Genomic DNA, 16,278 nt, shown 5'->3' with positions numbered 1-16,278 from the left:
ATTTTTGGGTGAACTATCCCTTTAAATAACTTCATATGCATTTTTTTCACAATATATTTCACCTATATCATCATGCATCTTTAAAACCTAAAAACGTGAATCCTCGTTTCCTAAGAATTTTTATATGTTCTGTACATTATTATTTCTCTTTTCTGCATTTCACCTCTGCTGTAGGCTACATATTGTTGGCTCTGTGACAGATTGTTTATGTTCCTATAGTCTTCCATGCTTGATGACCGTGCAGCAGAGTTGGAGGGGACCTCTTGTTGAAGAACATATCCAAGACACTATGAACCATCTGACTAGTAAGTAAAACAATAAAATACAATTTATATCTCTTGCCTGGAGACTCATTCAGGTAACAAAAAGTGTCGGGAAACGACACCTCTGGCCACTTCGTTGGGTCGTTTGTCCAGTCACAGATACCGTACGGACAGTCCGACACAATACGGCTCAGTTTTTCGACGTATCGTGCTCTGTCGAGCAGCAGAAATGATTTTATGTACACCATTCAGGGTCAACACCATGCTTTTCCAATGAGGGGGAAACATTCGTTTGACTCCACTCTGACTCCGCCCACACAGCTATGACACAACACCGACCAAGTCAAGTCTGTCTGCAGACTGCAAGAGAGGGGCGTAACTGGAAGGAGGCGTAACTTGAAGTTGTCCAAATCACACAGAACCACGCGAGATGTCATTGGCAAGATGTGAGAATATTTTTTCCCCCCGAAATAACCGTTTAAATTGAAGTGTTAGTTATTTTCATACAGTGGTATTGTTTATGAAGTTAATCATCTTTGAAAACTAAGGAGTAAGCAATATATAATTCAAAAGGTGTAAGACGCTATCCCCCGGTTTCACAGACAAGGCTAGTCAAGAGTAGTCCCAGACTAAAATGCATGTCTGGGCTGTTTAACTGAAAGCAACTTGAACTGACTGATAATTGTTTTGTTCAAGATGCACATCAGTAGTGTTTTTATCCAAGGCACGTTTATAAAAGCTACTCAAATGTCCTAATTGAACTATGACCTAATCCTGGCTTAATCTAAACCCTGTCTGTGACCTACATTATAGCATATTTGTGATTTTGCTGTAAAAACACGTTTTATAATGCATAACTAACAGGAGAGCTCCATTAAGTACACATACGTCTTAAAAGTGGATTTACATAAACCATATACATCTTAAAGATGATTACTAAATGTCTATTTAACATCTGACAGGATTATCTTTGATAAGTATTGCAGATGAGCACATCTAATAGACATGAAACAGATCTGAGTGAGATGTATGTGTTAAGTAGAATTCACTGTTGTCAACACTGCTTTAGATGAATGTAAGTCATGTAAACAAACAAATCTACATAAAGTAACTGAACATAAGTTATCTATTTTATTTATCCATTAGTAATATTGATAATTTAAGGAACATTTGTGTTGGATAAAAAGGGAGTTACATCAGCAACTACCTCAATATGTGAATGCAGTATTGATCAGATAAATCACTGACTCTTGTCTGATGTTACAGGGACAGAAGAGACACACGAACCAAATAGACTCCAAGATATGTTATTTACTGGCACAGGAAAAAAAGGGGATAATTATAAATTTGGTCCGGTTGTGGCCAACTCTATTAAAATCTGGAAAACGGTGGAACGTCGGATAGGAGGAACCTTCAAATTTTGTAACAGTACACCTTTATGGCACAATTTTAATTTTGTATGCGGAAATCGTCCATTTGTCCAACCCTCTTGGTCCTCTTTGGGTGTAAACACATGCGGTGATATATATGATAACCAGGGCTTATGTTCATTTCAGACATTAAGAACCAAATTTTGTCTACCAGCATCCGCATATTTTGTCTTTCTTCAATTACGTTCTGCTCTCAAAGCGTATGGAGTTCCTTGGGCATCTCCCATCTCCTCTCATCCTATGCAAGATTGGATTGCACCATCTGTTGGTCGGCTGTCTGTTTCTTTAATATATAATAAGATTATTGATTGCATTACAAAACCTCTTGCTATTAAAACTATTTGGAATAGGGAATTATCTGACCTTAATTTATCTGTCGACTGGGAGAGAGTGTGGTCTAATCTCAGTTTAACATCTAAAAATCTGGCTCATTGTCTTATTCACTTCAAAGTCATTCATAGAGCATACATAACTCCTTACAAAAGATTTTAAATGAAACTACAACCGAATCTCAACTGCCATATATGTAATACTACATCGTCAGGTACTTTTCTGCATATGTTTTGGGAATGTCCTGTCGTCATCAGTCTATGGACACATGTAAACCTGGTTCTATCATCCTTACTGCATATTGATTGGTCTGTTAATCCAAGTTTGTGTCTTCTTAATGATGATTCTGATCTCTGTATAACCTCAATGCAAAAGAGAATGTTGTTTGCTGGTTTTACAGCTGCAAAGAAGACAATAATACAAAACTGGTTTACACCGCACATGTGTGGAAAAACGTATTGGATCCGTAGCCTCCTGCAAATAGTGACTTGTGAATGTACAACAGCACGAATCAATGGGGCCAAGCCTTCTACCATTGATGCTTGGCAGTGCTTTCTCTTTGATATACGTGACTGTATAAGAGTGACTTTTATGTTTTTCTTGTCCTTCCCTCTCTCCCTCCCTTTGACTGGACTTTGAGATATTGAGTATGTGTCTGTTGTTGTTTTTATTATTATTTTGTATTTTTTATTTATTTTTTGGATGTTATGTATGAAAAATAAAAAATGTTGATAACAAAAAAGAAGAGACACACGAGTGTTTATCCGGTGCAGAGTGTCTGATGAAGGAATGCTGCCATCAAAGCCTCTCAGTGAGTACACTACTGAAATGAATTAAACATCTTTTAAATCTTAAGTTGTAGTTTATTTTAATTATTGTAATTTCAAACAACTATTACAGCACTTTTCTTATTCTTGATTCCTGTGGGTTTGCTGCAGATCTTCTGTGGTGGAGCAGGACCTGCAAGGCAAGGTGACAGTGACATTTGTGGAAAAAAAGGGAAAACCTTAAAAAAAAGGATAAAATAAGATCATTTTGTTACTTCTAATACAGAGATCAGGTGACATTGTGCTGTTAAAATGACTGCTTTTGTATTATGTTTGGGCGTTTTTGTATGATCTGAAATGTCTGCAGACTGCTGTGAGCGCTGAGGATGGAGAGTCCACAGCAGCATCCTGGAAATGGTCCAGTGCCACGAATGAGTCGCTCCATCACTGCACCTGCCCTTACTGCCTCATCTGGACCAGATGCTGCTGTGCTAGCGAGAGCATCTAGAGAAAGACCAAAAGACACTGACGATGTGATATTGGTCAAGTTTGTTCTGCTGGTTTCTGTTCATACAATGAAGGCTGACTTTCAGAAGCTTCAAAAGCATCATCAAAAAATGTCATGAAGCTTTTATCCAAAGTGATTTACAGTGCTCTTATCTACAATCCCCTGGATCAACCTGGAGAAAAGAGCCTTGCTGAAGGACACACCAGTGGTGACGAACCAGCAACCTTCTGCTCACTAGTTCAGTGGTTTAGCCAACTACAAAATTAATAAAGCTACAACAAAAAATGCATGTAATTATAAACATGAAATGAAATTTGTCAAGAAATGGAAAGCTGACAACATGAATGGTAAATGTTTAAGTCTGTTTAAATGTTTTACAGGTAGTCGTGCTCATGGAGAACAAGCACATGAATGTTTGGAGCAGGCACAGCAGCAGCCAGATTGTCCTGCACATGTTCTCCTGCTCTTGTCTCAAGGTTGTGTGGTTCAGGGGTGTCATCATGGTCTTCCTCATCCTCTGGGTCAACGAAGTCCCCGTTGAGAAGAGCAAGATTGTGAAGCACAGCGCAGCAGCAGAACTGACGCATCTGCGTTGAGATGACTGTAGGATGTGGGGTTCACCATCTGTAAATACACTGAAAAAAAAAACTTGTTGGATTAACAAACAAAATATGTACATCGGTTGCACATATTAAAGTTATGTTTACTCAACATGATTTATATATGCTAAATGAACATATTTATATATGTTCAAGCTACATAATTTAGGTTTGTTAAATGAACACAATCCATACATGTTAAAGCTACATAATTTTTTATACAAACATGATTTTTATGTTTTTCATTCATATATGCAGTGGTTTCAGTAAAACTCACCTGGTTCTAAATTTTTATAATACTATAGGCTGGCTTTCCTCAAATGCATTTTGAACATCTACTGTACTTGTCTTAGCTACAACATTAACATTACTACTGTAGTTTAAAAAGTAATAAGACAAGAAAAACATTTATTTTAGAGTACTGGATACAGAAATACAGCCTTCTCTGTGTGAAGTTAAAAATAGCATAAATTTCATGAACAATAACGACATATCCACTGTCACGGAGTACAAAATGAGACCCCATCAAACAGGTGTAGTGAAAAAGATGAAGAGTAATGAGTAACGAGTTGTCCAAAGCTTCCCTTGATGTTTTTTTTTTTTTTTTCAGTTTTAAAAGCAGTAAGGCAAGACAAATCACTGTTATTTTTAACAAAAATTTATTTTTCAGAGTATGGGCTACAAAATGTGTGTGTGAAGTTAAAAAAAGCTTAAATTCAATGAATTAAGAAAAACAAAATGAGGATGCTTGACTTAATAATGGTTTATTTATCTTCTGGAAACTGCTACTCAGCACCCTTTACACTGCTACATTCACTAGAGAGGGAGACAGAAAAAAAAAATGAATACATTTTTTTATAGAGAGGAATATTTTAAGTAAAAAACATAATAATCAAATATAATTGCAGTATATTGAAAGAAATACTCACCACTACTATAGAGCCTTTGCCATTCAAATTGCACTTGAATAGAGAAGTATCAGATATCTGTAAAATATTAAAAACAATGCATTAGTTTTAAAGCAATAATTCCTCAGAGGTAGATAAGGCTCCCTAGAATTCAGCATATTTCCTTCTTAATTTTAAAATTAAACTGATAAAACCTTTTTAGTAACACTTAAGAATGTTTTCATTAGTGAACAGTATTAGAATAACGGATCAGCTAACATGAATTAAAAATGCAAAAAGTTACAGTACAGTATTTATTAAGCTAAAAAAAAAAAAGTAATGTATTGTTTGCTAGTTCGATGTGCATAAACGTTTACAAATATAACCTTTCATTGAGCGTAAGTAATAAAATAAAAGACATTATTAATAAGCCCGTTATCAGGTCTTTCCAACAGCAAAAATGACTGTAAATCAAGACAGTGCACTAACACAATGAATGGAAGAAAAGCGCAACACGCAAAATGGCAGAATATGTCCGTCTTCTAAATAAAAAGGCCAATCATCGCTTTACGCAGCTAGAGGCTCCATTTGCCCGAGAGACGCACTTTGGCTGAGCTGCCCTGAAGCTTAACACCCTTCAGCATAAGACACCACATCTTTAAGACAAAGGATGTAGGATTTTGGTACAGATTTAAAATACGTTACTAAAATTTGAGTGTTGGCAAGCTTTTTATAAATTTTAAACGATCTGTAACATCCCCACCTCAAATAAATTGCTGCCATCACTCCCTGACAGGATTTCCACATTCATTGCAATTAAGGCCTTCCAGTGAAATAACTTACCTTGAAAGAGAATTTGCAATAAACGCAGTCTACAGAATAACGAGTATTTTCTTTATCATAAAATTTAAAAGATAGCTCAGCCAGAGAGCATTTTAACGTTTTGTACTCCCTTCCCCACCTCAAATTAGTTGGCGCCACAAACGCATTCAGGCTGTAGAGTATGTACTCTTTTAGCGCTCGTTAAGTAAGTACTTATTGAAGAAAGTATGTGGTTTCGGCCGCAGCCCGACAACATCTCGTTTTGACATCTCGCGTGGTTCTGTGTGATTTGGACAACTTCCAGTTACGCCCCTCTCTTGCAGTCCGCAGACAGACCCTTCTCCCTCCTCACGCAGACTCGGGCTCAGTTTGAACGGGCTCACTAAAAATTATTTTGTTTGTAAAAAGTATTTTGCAGATATCTCCCCCAAAACGGGAAAAGGTTAAATCAGCTCAAGTTGGAGACGGCTGACAGGAGGAGCCTGTTTCTTCCCCGGTGAGACTTTTTCTGTTGAGTCTAGTTCGTTGATTTTGATGGCTGTGTGACATAATAATAATAATAATAATAATAATAATAATAATAATAGTAATGACACTGTTTTGAGGCAGTTTTGAACATCTGTCATCAGGTCTCGTCTCATTTAAATTCATAAGTAATTTTGACGATGGCTAAAAGCGAAGGCTTTTTCAAATCGACAAAATGCAAGTTAAAATAATTTCACTGCTTCTCAACACCTTTTCACCATAAAGCCAGATAAAGCCACTTTAAGCTACGATGTAAGCTTGATTGGATCCGTTTTAACATGTTTGTTGTTCACAGTGTGTTCATAACAGAAAATGAAAGCATGCACCAGTAGCGGCCGTAAATTTAACGTTAGGTGAGGCAGATTATTTTGTAATCTTTATATTCTAATCTCTGAACACAAAATTGTGCTTTATTCTGTGGGTGGCGCACTAATGTTGATTGACAGGCTCGAAGTAATGTTACACGCATAAAATGCTGTATAATAATTGCCTTAAATAAGCGGGACAGTCTCAGATCTGCCCCATGGCTCTCAATCAGAGCGCGCTGCAGTTCCTCTTTTCACCACAGATTAACGTTGCAGAACTGTGGGGGCGCTGTTGAGCTCGGGAGGTTTCAGGCACCAGAGGGAGGGAGGTTCTGCCTGCACAGAACAAGCCACCACTAGCAGGGAATATCTTATCTCTTTACTCTAAAATGACCGATGAACGAATTTATGAGATGCGTATTTAACTTAAATTTCACTTTCACTCTTTTGAACTTGTGACTTTTTAGTTTTCAAACTTATAGCATGTTTACTTTTGTATATGAAACACTGCTATGAACCTTTTCACATTTTAATAAGCCTCTGACACTTTTAAAGCAGACATTCATAATAGCACATTAACACAGAACATTAGCTATAACCTTTTTACTTAAACTCTTCACAGAATACACCTGATTACTCGGTTTACTCAAGAGGAGTCGAGCCGAGTGTGAAGAGGAAGAAGTGTTTGTTGGAGTCTCTGCCACAGCATCTTCTAAAGCCTCCATCAAACTGATCATCTGAAGACAGAGAACCAGCCATCAGGATCTGAAACAGCCCTTATATTCATATAAACACAGACCTGAAGTCCCTCTCAGTGGACAGGAATGCCGAGTACTGGATCTAATTCATTATTTAATGTGAAGTTGTGAAGAAAAGAAATCGATTCATGAAATCTGAGGAAGAAACATTTTTATTTACTTTCAAATTGACTGAATAATCCTCGCTTGCACTTTATTTGGACATGTTGTTGTTAAGGACCTTTATATCCACTGTTGCTATCACCATTGCTGCTAATTTGGGACTATGTTTCTGTGGATGTGCCCGTGCTGAATATGAGATCGATGGAGAATGTTGCCCCATGTGTGCCCCCGGTACAGTACCAATGTTTATTTCAGATTCTGTACGATAAAGGCTGGAATACACTACACAACTTTTGGACAGAATTTTTGCCCAATGTTTTTGATGCTAGATGCCGAAAGTCAGAGCCAGTTTGCAGCTTTTATGCAGAATACAGACTCAGCTTTTTAGCTTCAGGCTATGACCATTTACAAAGTTGACAAGCATATGATGCCTAGTGTTTGTTAAGAATCTGTTAAGATTTTAAAAGTTATGTAGTGTATTCTGGCCAAAAGTAATGTTAACCAATATAACAGATAATGAGTGGTATTTAGATCCTAAAGAGTTAAACTTAACATTTTAGAAGCACAAATACACGTTTTCAAACTTGTATTACATATTGTTTTAAATATTTGGTTTAGTTTAAAAGCTGTTATGGTTATGTCATAGGCTAAATGTTTTTGGCACATGACTAGAATTAATCAAATCAGCTGATAAATCATGTGATGCAGCAAAGAGGTTACTTCTACTCCTCGTTCGAAATCGTGTTTCAATTCAATTAAATTTCACTTTATTGTTGGAATTTCTTCCAAAAATTATCTCGCATCCCATAGCGTTTACTGTCTAACATTAATTCACACAATACAATACCCACGCACTAAAGTGCACATTGGTGCACATCCGTCTGCAGTGCAAATACTTAAGTACCTTCCGTTCCTCAGAATCTTGCTGTCTACTTAGACCCCTATCCTGATTAATTAACTTTACTGACTGTTGAACAAAAGATTTCCGCCGTTTCATTTGAACAGTAAAAGTAAAACTAGCCTCATATGATATCACACAGAAATGTAAAGGTATTCACGGCAGCCCGTCAAAATAAAAGTTTGGTTTAACTTGAAGACACTGTGCCAGAGATATTGTTCAGTAGAATATACTGTGGCGGGAGGAGCAAACGACAGACACAGTGGGTGTGGCGTCAGGCCCCGAGAGGCTTTTATTCAACATAAAAAATAAAGTGTCCAAAACAAACAGGGGATCTGGCGTCCTCCTCCTGCTGCGGGTTCGTGACGCGTCCGCACATGTCCAGGGCGTGAGGGGGCGGCGGCTTCGTCCTCCTGGCCCACGGCGCTCATCAGCCGTATAGGGGGCGCGTGATTCCCTCCACACGAGGACCCCAGCGTGCATGCTCGGGAAAGAGACCGGTCTCTGGAGGAGAGGCGCGCTCGGCCTTTAACAGCGGCGGTGATGAGGCTCCATTCACTTCAGGTGTGCCTCATCACACGCCGCCAGACCTGGCTGTTTCAGCGCCCCTCCTCTCACACACACCCACTCCCGTCTGGTGAAGGGTGACGATGATAATAAGGGGGAGGCAGCCGATACATAACACTACTAATACTATTAGTAGGCCTACAATTACTAAAATTATTATTTAATTTTTTTTTTTTTTTTTTTAAAGATAAATGAAATTAATGTATTCTGCCTTAATTTGGTGACCAGAAAAATTTAAATACACAACAGTTGAAAAAAAAAAAAAAAAAATCATAAGGCTATTTTAGGAATAATTTTGATAAATTAAGTTGTTTTTATGCATTCAAATGATTAGACATGCTAAAACAGAGAATTTGGTAACAATAAAACATTATGGTAACACAATAAAACATTTCATAAGGCCCTAAACATGTATTTTTTATTTTTATTTCATTTTTTTACTTTTAATAAATTGATGTGAAATTGTATAAGTTTCATGATTTTAATTAAGTAGTCGTGCTTTTTGATTAATAAAATTTTATGTAACCGTTAAAAAGGAGTCCAGAAAAATTAAAACAGCAAAAAAATTTAAACACTGCAACTTGAGAAAAATGTTTCCATGACCATGTTAGTATGATATATAATCATTTTATTCAAGGAAAAAAACATATTTTACCTCTTTTTTTTTTTCTTCTTTTTCTCAGGAAACCATGTTAATTGGCATTGTACTCTGGATTCCAATACAACATGTGCTCCTTGTCCTACATCAACTTACATAGATGAACCCAACGGACTTATGACATGTTTTCGCTGCACTGTGTGTGATCCAGGTATGTGCTCAGTGATAAAAGCATTCATTTATGGTAAAGACATATATAAGTCTTTAATAAGGAAGTGCTGTCAAATGCATTTATACTTTTAATATGAATATAAATGTTTTGTTTTTGTGTTCACAGTCTATCGACTAAAAGTGCGCAAGGACTGCACGCACTCTGCAGATACTACTTGTGAGCCACAGGAAGGATTCCATTGTATTAAACTAAATAAAGACTCTTGTGCATTAGCAGTGGAGCACTCCGCATGTAACCCTGGACAATATATTAAACAAACAGGTAGGATTTAAAACAGGGACAAAATGCATGCAAAATGTATTTCAGCATTAAGCTGTATATTTCTTCTGATTTACAGCAGTTTTCTGATTTAATTACTGAGGTTATAGGAATTATTTGATTACACCAGCACTTACAACCCTAGTAGCAGCTTTACTGACATTTTATATCTTATTCAATCTCAATATTTTTTTTACAGGAAGAGCATTTAGTGATACCGTATGTGCTGACTGCACTGATGGAACTTATTCAGATGGCTCTCTAATGGCCTGCCTGCCACATTCAAAGTGAGTAGTGTCCACAGATTTATAAATGCCAATTAAGAATTATTCTGATAAGAATGGACATACTAATATTACTAAGTTAATCTTCAGATGTGAGACTATGGGACTTACAGAAATAAAAGCAGGAACAACATCCTCTGATGCTGAATGTGAGAAAGTGACTTCAGTTGGTCTCATAGCTGGAGTCACAGCTGCAGTTCTTATAGCTGTAATTGTGGCATCATTATCATGCTTTATATACAGAAAACGTAAAGCATGGGGCCCTAACGAACGTAAGAACTAAATTCTTATAAAACAATTCCAATAAAAACTAATTTTAACATATTACTATTATTAACATTAGCAGTGCTAATACTTTTATATTGTAGGAGTCTGGCACATACCACAACAAGCAACTGACGATCCATAATCAGTGAGTGAATATTTGACCTGTTCTTTATTAACGCAGTCAAACAGTTAAAATATGATTATAATAGGAACCACCTTACTAAAATACTGATGTTGTTTTCAAACTGAAGTTACATAAAGCTTTATTTGATCTATTTTTTACAGAAGTGGCACGGTTTGGACCGACAGTATTAACAGGTGAGAGCCAACAGCTGATCAGGACCTTTATATAATGGTGCTCATATTAAATCAGTTGTGTAGTCCTTTCTTTGAAAAAGTGCTTGCTAGTAAAGGTCCTGACATTTCTGAATCACAATCACCAAATGACATCCATTTATTTTTCAGCACTGACTTTCCTTTAAAAAAAAAAAAAAGACTACTTTTGGGTGCAAAAAAAACCTCTTAATTTATGTGAACACTACCCAAACATGCATAAAAACACCTTTTTCAAATTATAAATGTTTTCATAAATGTGCAATCTATTAAATATAACCTACAAATCATTTATTATCATACAACATGGAGTGTATTTGTGTTCTTTTACTGATTTGTAGTGTTTGTTTTGTTTTTTGATATAATATCACTCTCTATTTTTCCATTATACATACATGACTGTCATTAAAACCAAACCTAGATTATAAAACTCACTGTAATAAAACCATATCTTTGCATACATTAATCAGATCAATACCTTATGTGATCAAAATTTGCAAATGTTTCAAAACATCAGTCTAGCACCCATCACTATACTGTCTCATTGCTTTCCATGTGATCACATAACACAAGTAGTGCAGTTAAATCAAAACACCGCTGTGGAGAAAAATTATATTACACACAGGCCAATTTTGTATTGATTCATACAGATCACATGATGAGGGAAAAAAAGACTAAGCACCTTTAGGATTATTTCTGCTTTTCTTTCCACAAAATCACAAGGTTTTTTCTCAGAGAAACAGAGAAGTATGTGCTGACCAGTGTTGGGGGTAAAGCATTACGAGTTACGCGAGTTACGTAATCAGATTACTTTTTTCAAGTAACTAGTAAATAAAGGCATTACTTTTTAATTTACAAGAAAATATCTCAGTTACTTTTTCAAATACATAACACCAGTAACTATTTCCCCCATTTTTTTTTTTTTTACTGACAGCTCTCCTGTCTGCATGCTGAGAGAAATCAGGAGTAAGATGTTACTGTAGTTATAGAATAAATGTGAACATGAATATTAAAATTAAAAACAAACAAGCAAAGCCAGCCCAGATTAAAAAAAGTAACGCAAAAGTAACGTAACACATTATTTTACATTAAAAGTAACTAAGTAATGTAATTACCTTTTTTAGGGGAGTAACGCACTATTGTAATGCATTACTTTTAAAAGTAACTTTCCCCAACACTGGTGCTGTCATTACAGTTCAAGGATGATAAGAAGGTTAAAAGTGTATGCTGATTTTATTAATATTATTTTAAATATAAACAATAAAATTGACAACGATAACCTCATGTTTATGAGCAATTAAAAAAAAATAAATCAGTCACCAGCCAGCCAACCTCTTTCTGCAAAGTTAATCCACAATTGACTTGGTCGGTGTCGTGTCATAGCTGTGTGGGCGGAGTCAGAGTGGAGTCAAACGAATGTTTCCCCCTCATTGGAAAAGCATGGTGTTGACCCTGAATGGTGTACATAAAATCATTTCTGCTGCTCCACAGAGCACGATACGTCGAAAAACTGAGCCAGACAGTCGGACTGTCCGTACGGTATCTGTGACTGGACAAACGACCCAACGAAGTGGCCAGAGGTGTCGTTTCCCGACACTTTTTGTTACCTGAATGAGTCTCCAGGCAAGAGACAGCTTACTACAAGCCTATACGTGACGGCTTGTGAAAGTAAACATTAGTCGTTTTGTTTTGCTTAATCTTAATAAAGTGATAAAGACTAGAGTAAAAGCCTGTCATACTTTTTTATTTATATATTAAAATAATTTGAACATTGACAAAACATAGGTAACATTAAAGGTCTGCTGAAGTGCCTTGAAATGCACAGCATTATGTGGTGTGTGCTAAACATACAGCCTAATCATTTTCACAAATACACACCGTAAAATAAAAATATATAAAATAACATGAAAATATCCCTTACGAAAATTAACCATGGTTACAACCAAAAAAACATGGTTATTATAGGTAAACCATGGTAAAAACAAATTAAACATGTTTTGCTACACTAACCATAGTTTAACCATATTTGTAGTAAAACTGTGGTAAAAAACTGGTAATAAAAATGCCCAAAAAACACGGTTAGCCTACTATAGCCTACATTTACTATAGTAATACCGTTGTTAATTTTCGTAAGGGATTGTATATAATAATATGAAATAAATGTTTTAATATGACATTTACATCACAAAATATCAGGGAGTGACATTTATTTGATGTGAAGGGTTGCTGTAAGCCCATCAGAACTGGGCTGCGGTGCAGGGGGACGGGACTAATTGACGGGTCATTGAAGTTGTGTAGTCTATCTGGAGTGCATATAAATATGAATATTAAACTTGATATGTTTCATACGTTGTATATCCATAATAACTGCTGTCGGAGTTCTGATGTTGTGTGCTACCCGCTCAGATTGTGCTACCTCTGTCAGTTTATTCGGCAGTATATAAATCTTCAGATCGGGTTTTTATTTTTATTTTTTAATTATTAGAGGTACAGAACGCCACACAGCAACTTTTCAGCATTGCACCAAGCAAAAATCAATCGAAATCATAACAAAAAGTAAAGATCAAGCGTCTAACAAGGTCTCCGTACATTAATTCGAACGTTTTGTTTTCCCCCACGGCGTTAACGGATATGACGTTTTTGTGGGCGTTCCCAGCAATGCCGACCAAGCCAATGCAGTTTTCTCTGAACAGTGACCTTGAATGGACTAATTCCAACATTATTTCAAGTCAACCCCACAGCATTTTTTAATGCAATATCACGTGTTTGTTGATAGATAGATAGTTATTTGCGTTGTTTACTTGCACTACTGTACAGGTTAAATCACTTTGTTCCTTTTTCAGTTTCAATCTATCAATATTCAAGGATAAAAATTAACAAAAGTTCAAACTTTAAATGAACGTACATTGCTCTTGTAAGCTGGGCACGGCGTAACCAAAGACTATTGAATACCCAAGATGTGACACTCGTTTAGTTTTGAATGAAAATACAACGCTCAATATTGCCGCTCAATCGCAGGAAGCCCCGCCTTCTGAATGAAAGAGCCAATCCCTAATCGGTAAAGTCAGCGCGTCACTGCAGCTGCAGTTAGAAGTCCCGGTTGCTATAGAAACAGACAGCATTCTGAGACGTGAGGCGCATGTGCACTGGCTGATCTAGCCTGAAAAATATGCTTTTTTATAACGCTATTTGAGCAAAAGAATCAATGTTTACGACACAGTTGTTGTCAGATTTCTTGTGTGATTTCAAATATGAAATTGAATCGTATCGAGGTCCTGACTCTCTGTGGTCATTAAAAATCCCATGGCACTTCTCGTAAAGAGTAGTAACCCCGGTGTCCTGGCCACATTCCCTCCACTGGACCTTATCAATCATGGCCTCCCAATAATCCCCATCCACTTGATTGGCTCTATCTCTCTCTCCTCTCCACCTGTAGCTGGTGTGTGCTGAGCGCACTGGTGCCGTTGTGCTGTGGCTGCCGTCGCATCATCCAAGTGGATGCTGCACACTGGTGGTTGAGGAGACCCCCCACATGATTGTAAAGCGCTTTGGGTGTACAGCAATACTTAAAGCACTATATAAATGCATCATTCATTCATTCATTCATTCATTGAAGCTTAGTGAACAGTTTGATGGTTGCCTCCGAAAGGCAGCTGATTCAGGCAATGACTTTGCAGGCAGCGTTTTTGCTCTGCAGCAAAATAGAACGAGTTTTGGTGACTGAATATTTAATTACTATAATACTGATTTCTCACTAGAAATAACATCAAAAGTGCAAAATGTTAGTCAGAAATATACATTTACACACAAACTGACCACCAAACGCAACTTTCAGATGCCATCTTTATTTTGTAGCTCAACCGTCACGGAATGGAACGCACAGGATTGTGGGATATCAAAGGCAGCGAAGGATACATCTATGCTGCCTTCAAAATTCAATCAGAAGAAGGTACCTCAGGAGACAAGAAGTGAAGCAGAATTTGGATTCGGACGTGCCTTGATGCCTTCCTGCCTTGGAATGCTTTCGGACGCAGCCGATGTTTCCCCATTCAAAGAGATCGGAGCTGTGCTTGCATGCCCGAGCCTTTCAAAGATGGCCGCCGACTGACATGACTTGTCTTAAAGAGACTTTGGGTGTAACTTACCGAAGCTAAAGGTAAAAACATCCAAAATGCAATATTACTTATGTAAAGCATAACTTACCAAATTTTTAAACATTAAAATTATGAATGTCTGTAAAGTTGCTTTGAAACTATGTATGCTGTTTATAAATCAAATTGACTTGATCTCACATTATTGGGGTTGTCTTCAAAACACACACACACACACACACAGGTATGATAAATGTGATAGTAATATTGGGGTTGGGTGAAGTGTGAGTGACAATTATTATTATATAATATTATTGTCATTGTTAATATCGTAGGCACTGTGCTCATCCACCCTCACACCCGGAAGAAAACACACTAGCGATCCAGCCGAGTCCTTGTCTGTCCAAGCTGGAATGTGCCCAGACACTATTTACAATTTATGAGACTGAAATTTCATTACCAATTATAAATATGCCTACTATGTAGTAGCACATAGCAAACAGAAACAAATAAATACATAAAGTTATTTAAAAAAAAAAAAAAAAGAATAAACTAATAGCTATACAAATATAAATAGTTATCACGACAGGGTCATCCCTGTTATTTCTGCCTTTTGGCCATCATAAAATATAGAAAATCAAACTGTTTTTAAAAAAGATTTTTGTGTAGTCATGAGAGGGTCACTGCAAATTTAATACTTAAATATTTTTCAAAATTGAAATATACTGTATATAAGTGTTGTATTATCATGAATTATGGTGGTTCAAAATGCTCAGAAATGTCTCAAATTATTATTATTCTTTTTTTTAAAAATCAACTTCGATGTGTTTTGTTGGGGACACAAAAGGCACCGAATCCCAAGAATGACCTGACCATGAAATGTTACCTTGAGGGTAATTTCCAAATTAGTCAAATGGTAGGCCTATATTGTACCAAACTACTTGGTTGTTGAATATATTTAATATTGTCTAGCTGCATTTAACATTTTTGCAAACTGCGAGTACAATAATTACAACTTTTCAAATTTTGTGTTTATGCTTTTGGAAATGGATCTTTTCTGTCTAATCAGGCCTATTTTTTTTCATTTTATTCTCATTTTGACCACAAAGTATGTGCTTTCTGCAAATGTAGGCTAATTGTGCAAGTGTAATTGATTAGTTTGTTTTTTATATTATTCATATCGGAGTTGTGACTGCGGACGTTTCAGGAATGTGTAATATTGTATAAGTAACCAGTACAGCTGGTGAAAATATTCACAATCAGTGCGTTTTGTTTGTTTTGTTTGTTTGTTTATTTGACAAAAAAAGTAGTGAATACACTCAATTCGTCAAGGATAACACAATAAAGTTTAAAATAAAACTTGTTTCCATTGTGGTCCTTGATGTAAAGCACAAACTCCACTCCCGGTAACAGGTACACTGGCACTGCATTATAAATACAAAAATTACAATAAA

At 36.5% G+C, this 16,278-nt stretch overlaps 1 protein-coding gene and 2 long non-coding RNA genes across 10 annotated transcripts; 2 read left to right on the top strand and 1 right to left on the bottom strand.

Moving 5' to 3' along the window:
* The first annotated feature begins 218 nt into the window (after positions 1-218).
* LOC131549591 (uncharacterized) lies at positions 219-4,009 on the top strand. Of its 7 annotated transcripts, XR_009273442.1 has the most exons (4): positions 219-305; positions 516-2,834; positions 2,962-2,995; positions 3,158-4,009. It is a non-coding gene; the product is annotated as an uncharacterized LOC131549591 (long non-coding RNA). The 7 variants fall into 7 exon arrangements; XR_009273439.1 differs by having other exon boundaries at positions 516-709; positions 1,530-4,009; XR_009273443.1 differs by having other exon boundaries at positions 2,924-4,009.
* On the bottom strand, positions 2,866-5,763 carry LOC131549592 (uncharacterized). Its single transcript, XR_009273445.1, has 3 exons — positions 5,628-5,763; positions 4,827-4,883; positions 2,866-4,713 (listed from the first exon to the last, which is right to left on the bottom strand). It is a non-coding gene; the product is annotated as an uncharacterized LOC131549592 (long non-coding RNA).
* LOC131549590 (tumor necrosis factor receptor superfamily member 14-like) lies at positions 4,901-16,167 on the top strand. 2 transcript variants are annotated; one of them, XM_058791904.1, is made up of 9 exons: positions 4,901-6,102; positions 7,059-7,527; positions 9,445-9,570; positions 9,697-9,852; positions 10,049-10,136; positions 10,224-10,405; positions 10,502-10,545; positions 10,686-10,718; positions 14,569-16,167. In XM_058791904.1, the coding sequence occupies exons 2-7, from the start codon at positions 7,398-7,400 to the stop codon at positions 10,540-10,542; spliced, it is 723 nt and encodes a 240-aa protein (XP_058647887.1). In that variant the 5' UTR covers positions 4,901-6,102; positions 7,059-7,397; the 3' UTR covers positions 10,543-10,545; positions 10,686-10,718; positions 14,569-16,167. The 2 variants fall into 2 exon arrangements, with proteins under 2 accessions (XP_058647887.1, XP_058647886.1); XM_058791903.1 differs by having other exon boundaries at positions 5,885-6,102; positions 14,589-16,166.
* Positions 16,168-16,278: the final 111 nt, after the last annotated feature.

This window comes from Onychostoma macrolepis, chromosome 11, assembly GCF_012432095.1.
Source record: "Onychostoma macrolepis isolate SWU-2019 chromosome 11, ASM1243209v1, whole genome shotgun sequence".
NCBI lineage: Eukaryota > Metazoa > Chordata > Actinopteri > Cypriniformes > Cyprinidae > Onychostoma > Onychostoma macrolepis.
The sequence above is the reverse complement of the archived record's forward strand: the minus strand, read 5'-3'. Positions and strand labels throughout refer to the sequence as shown.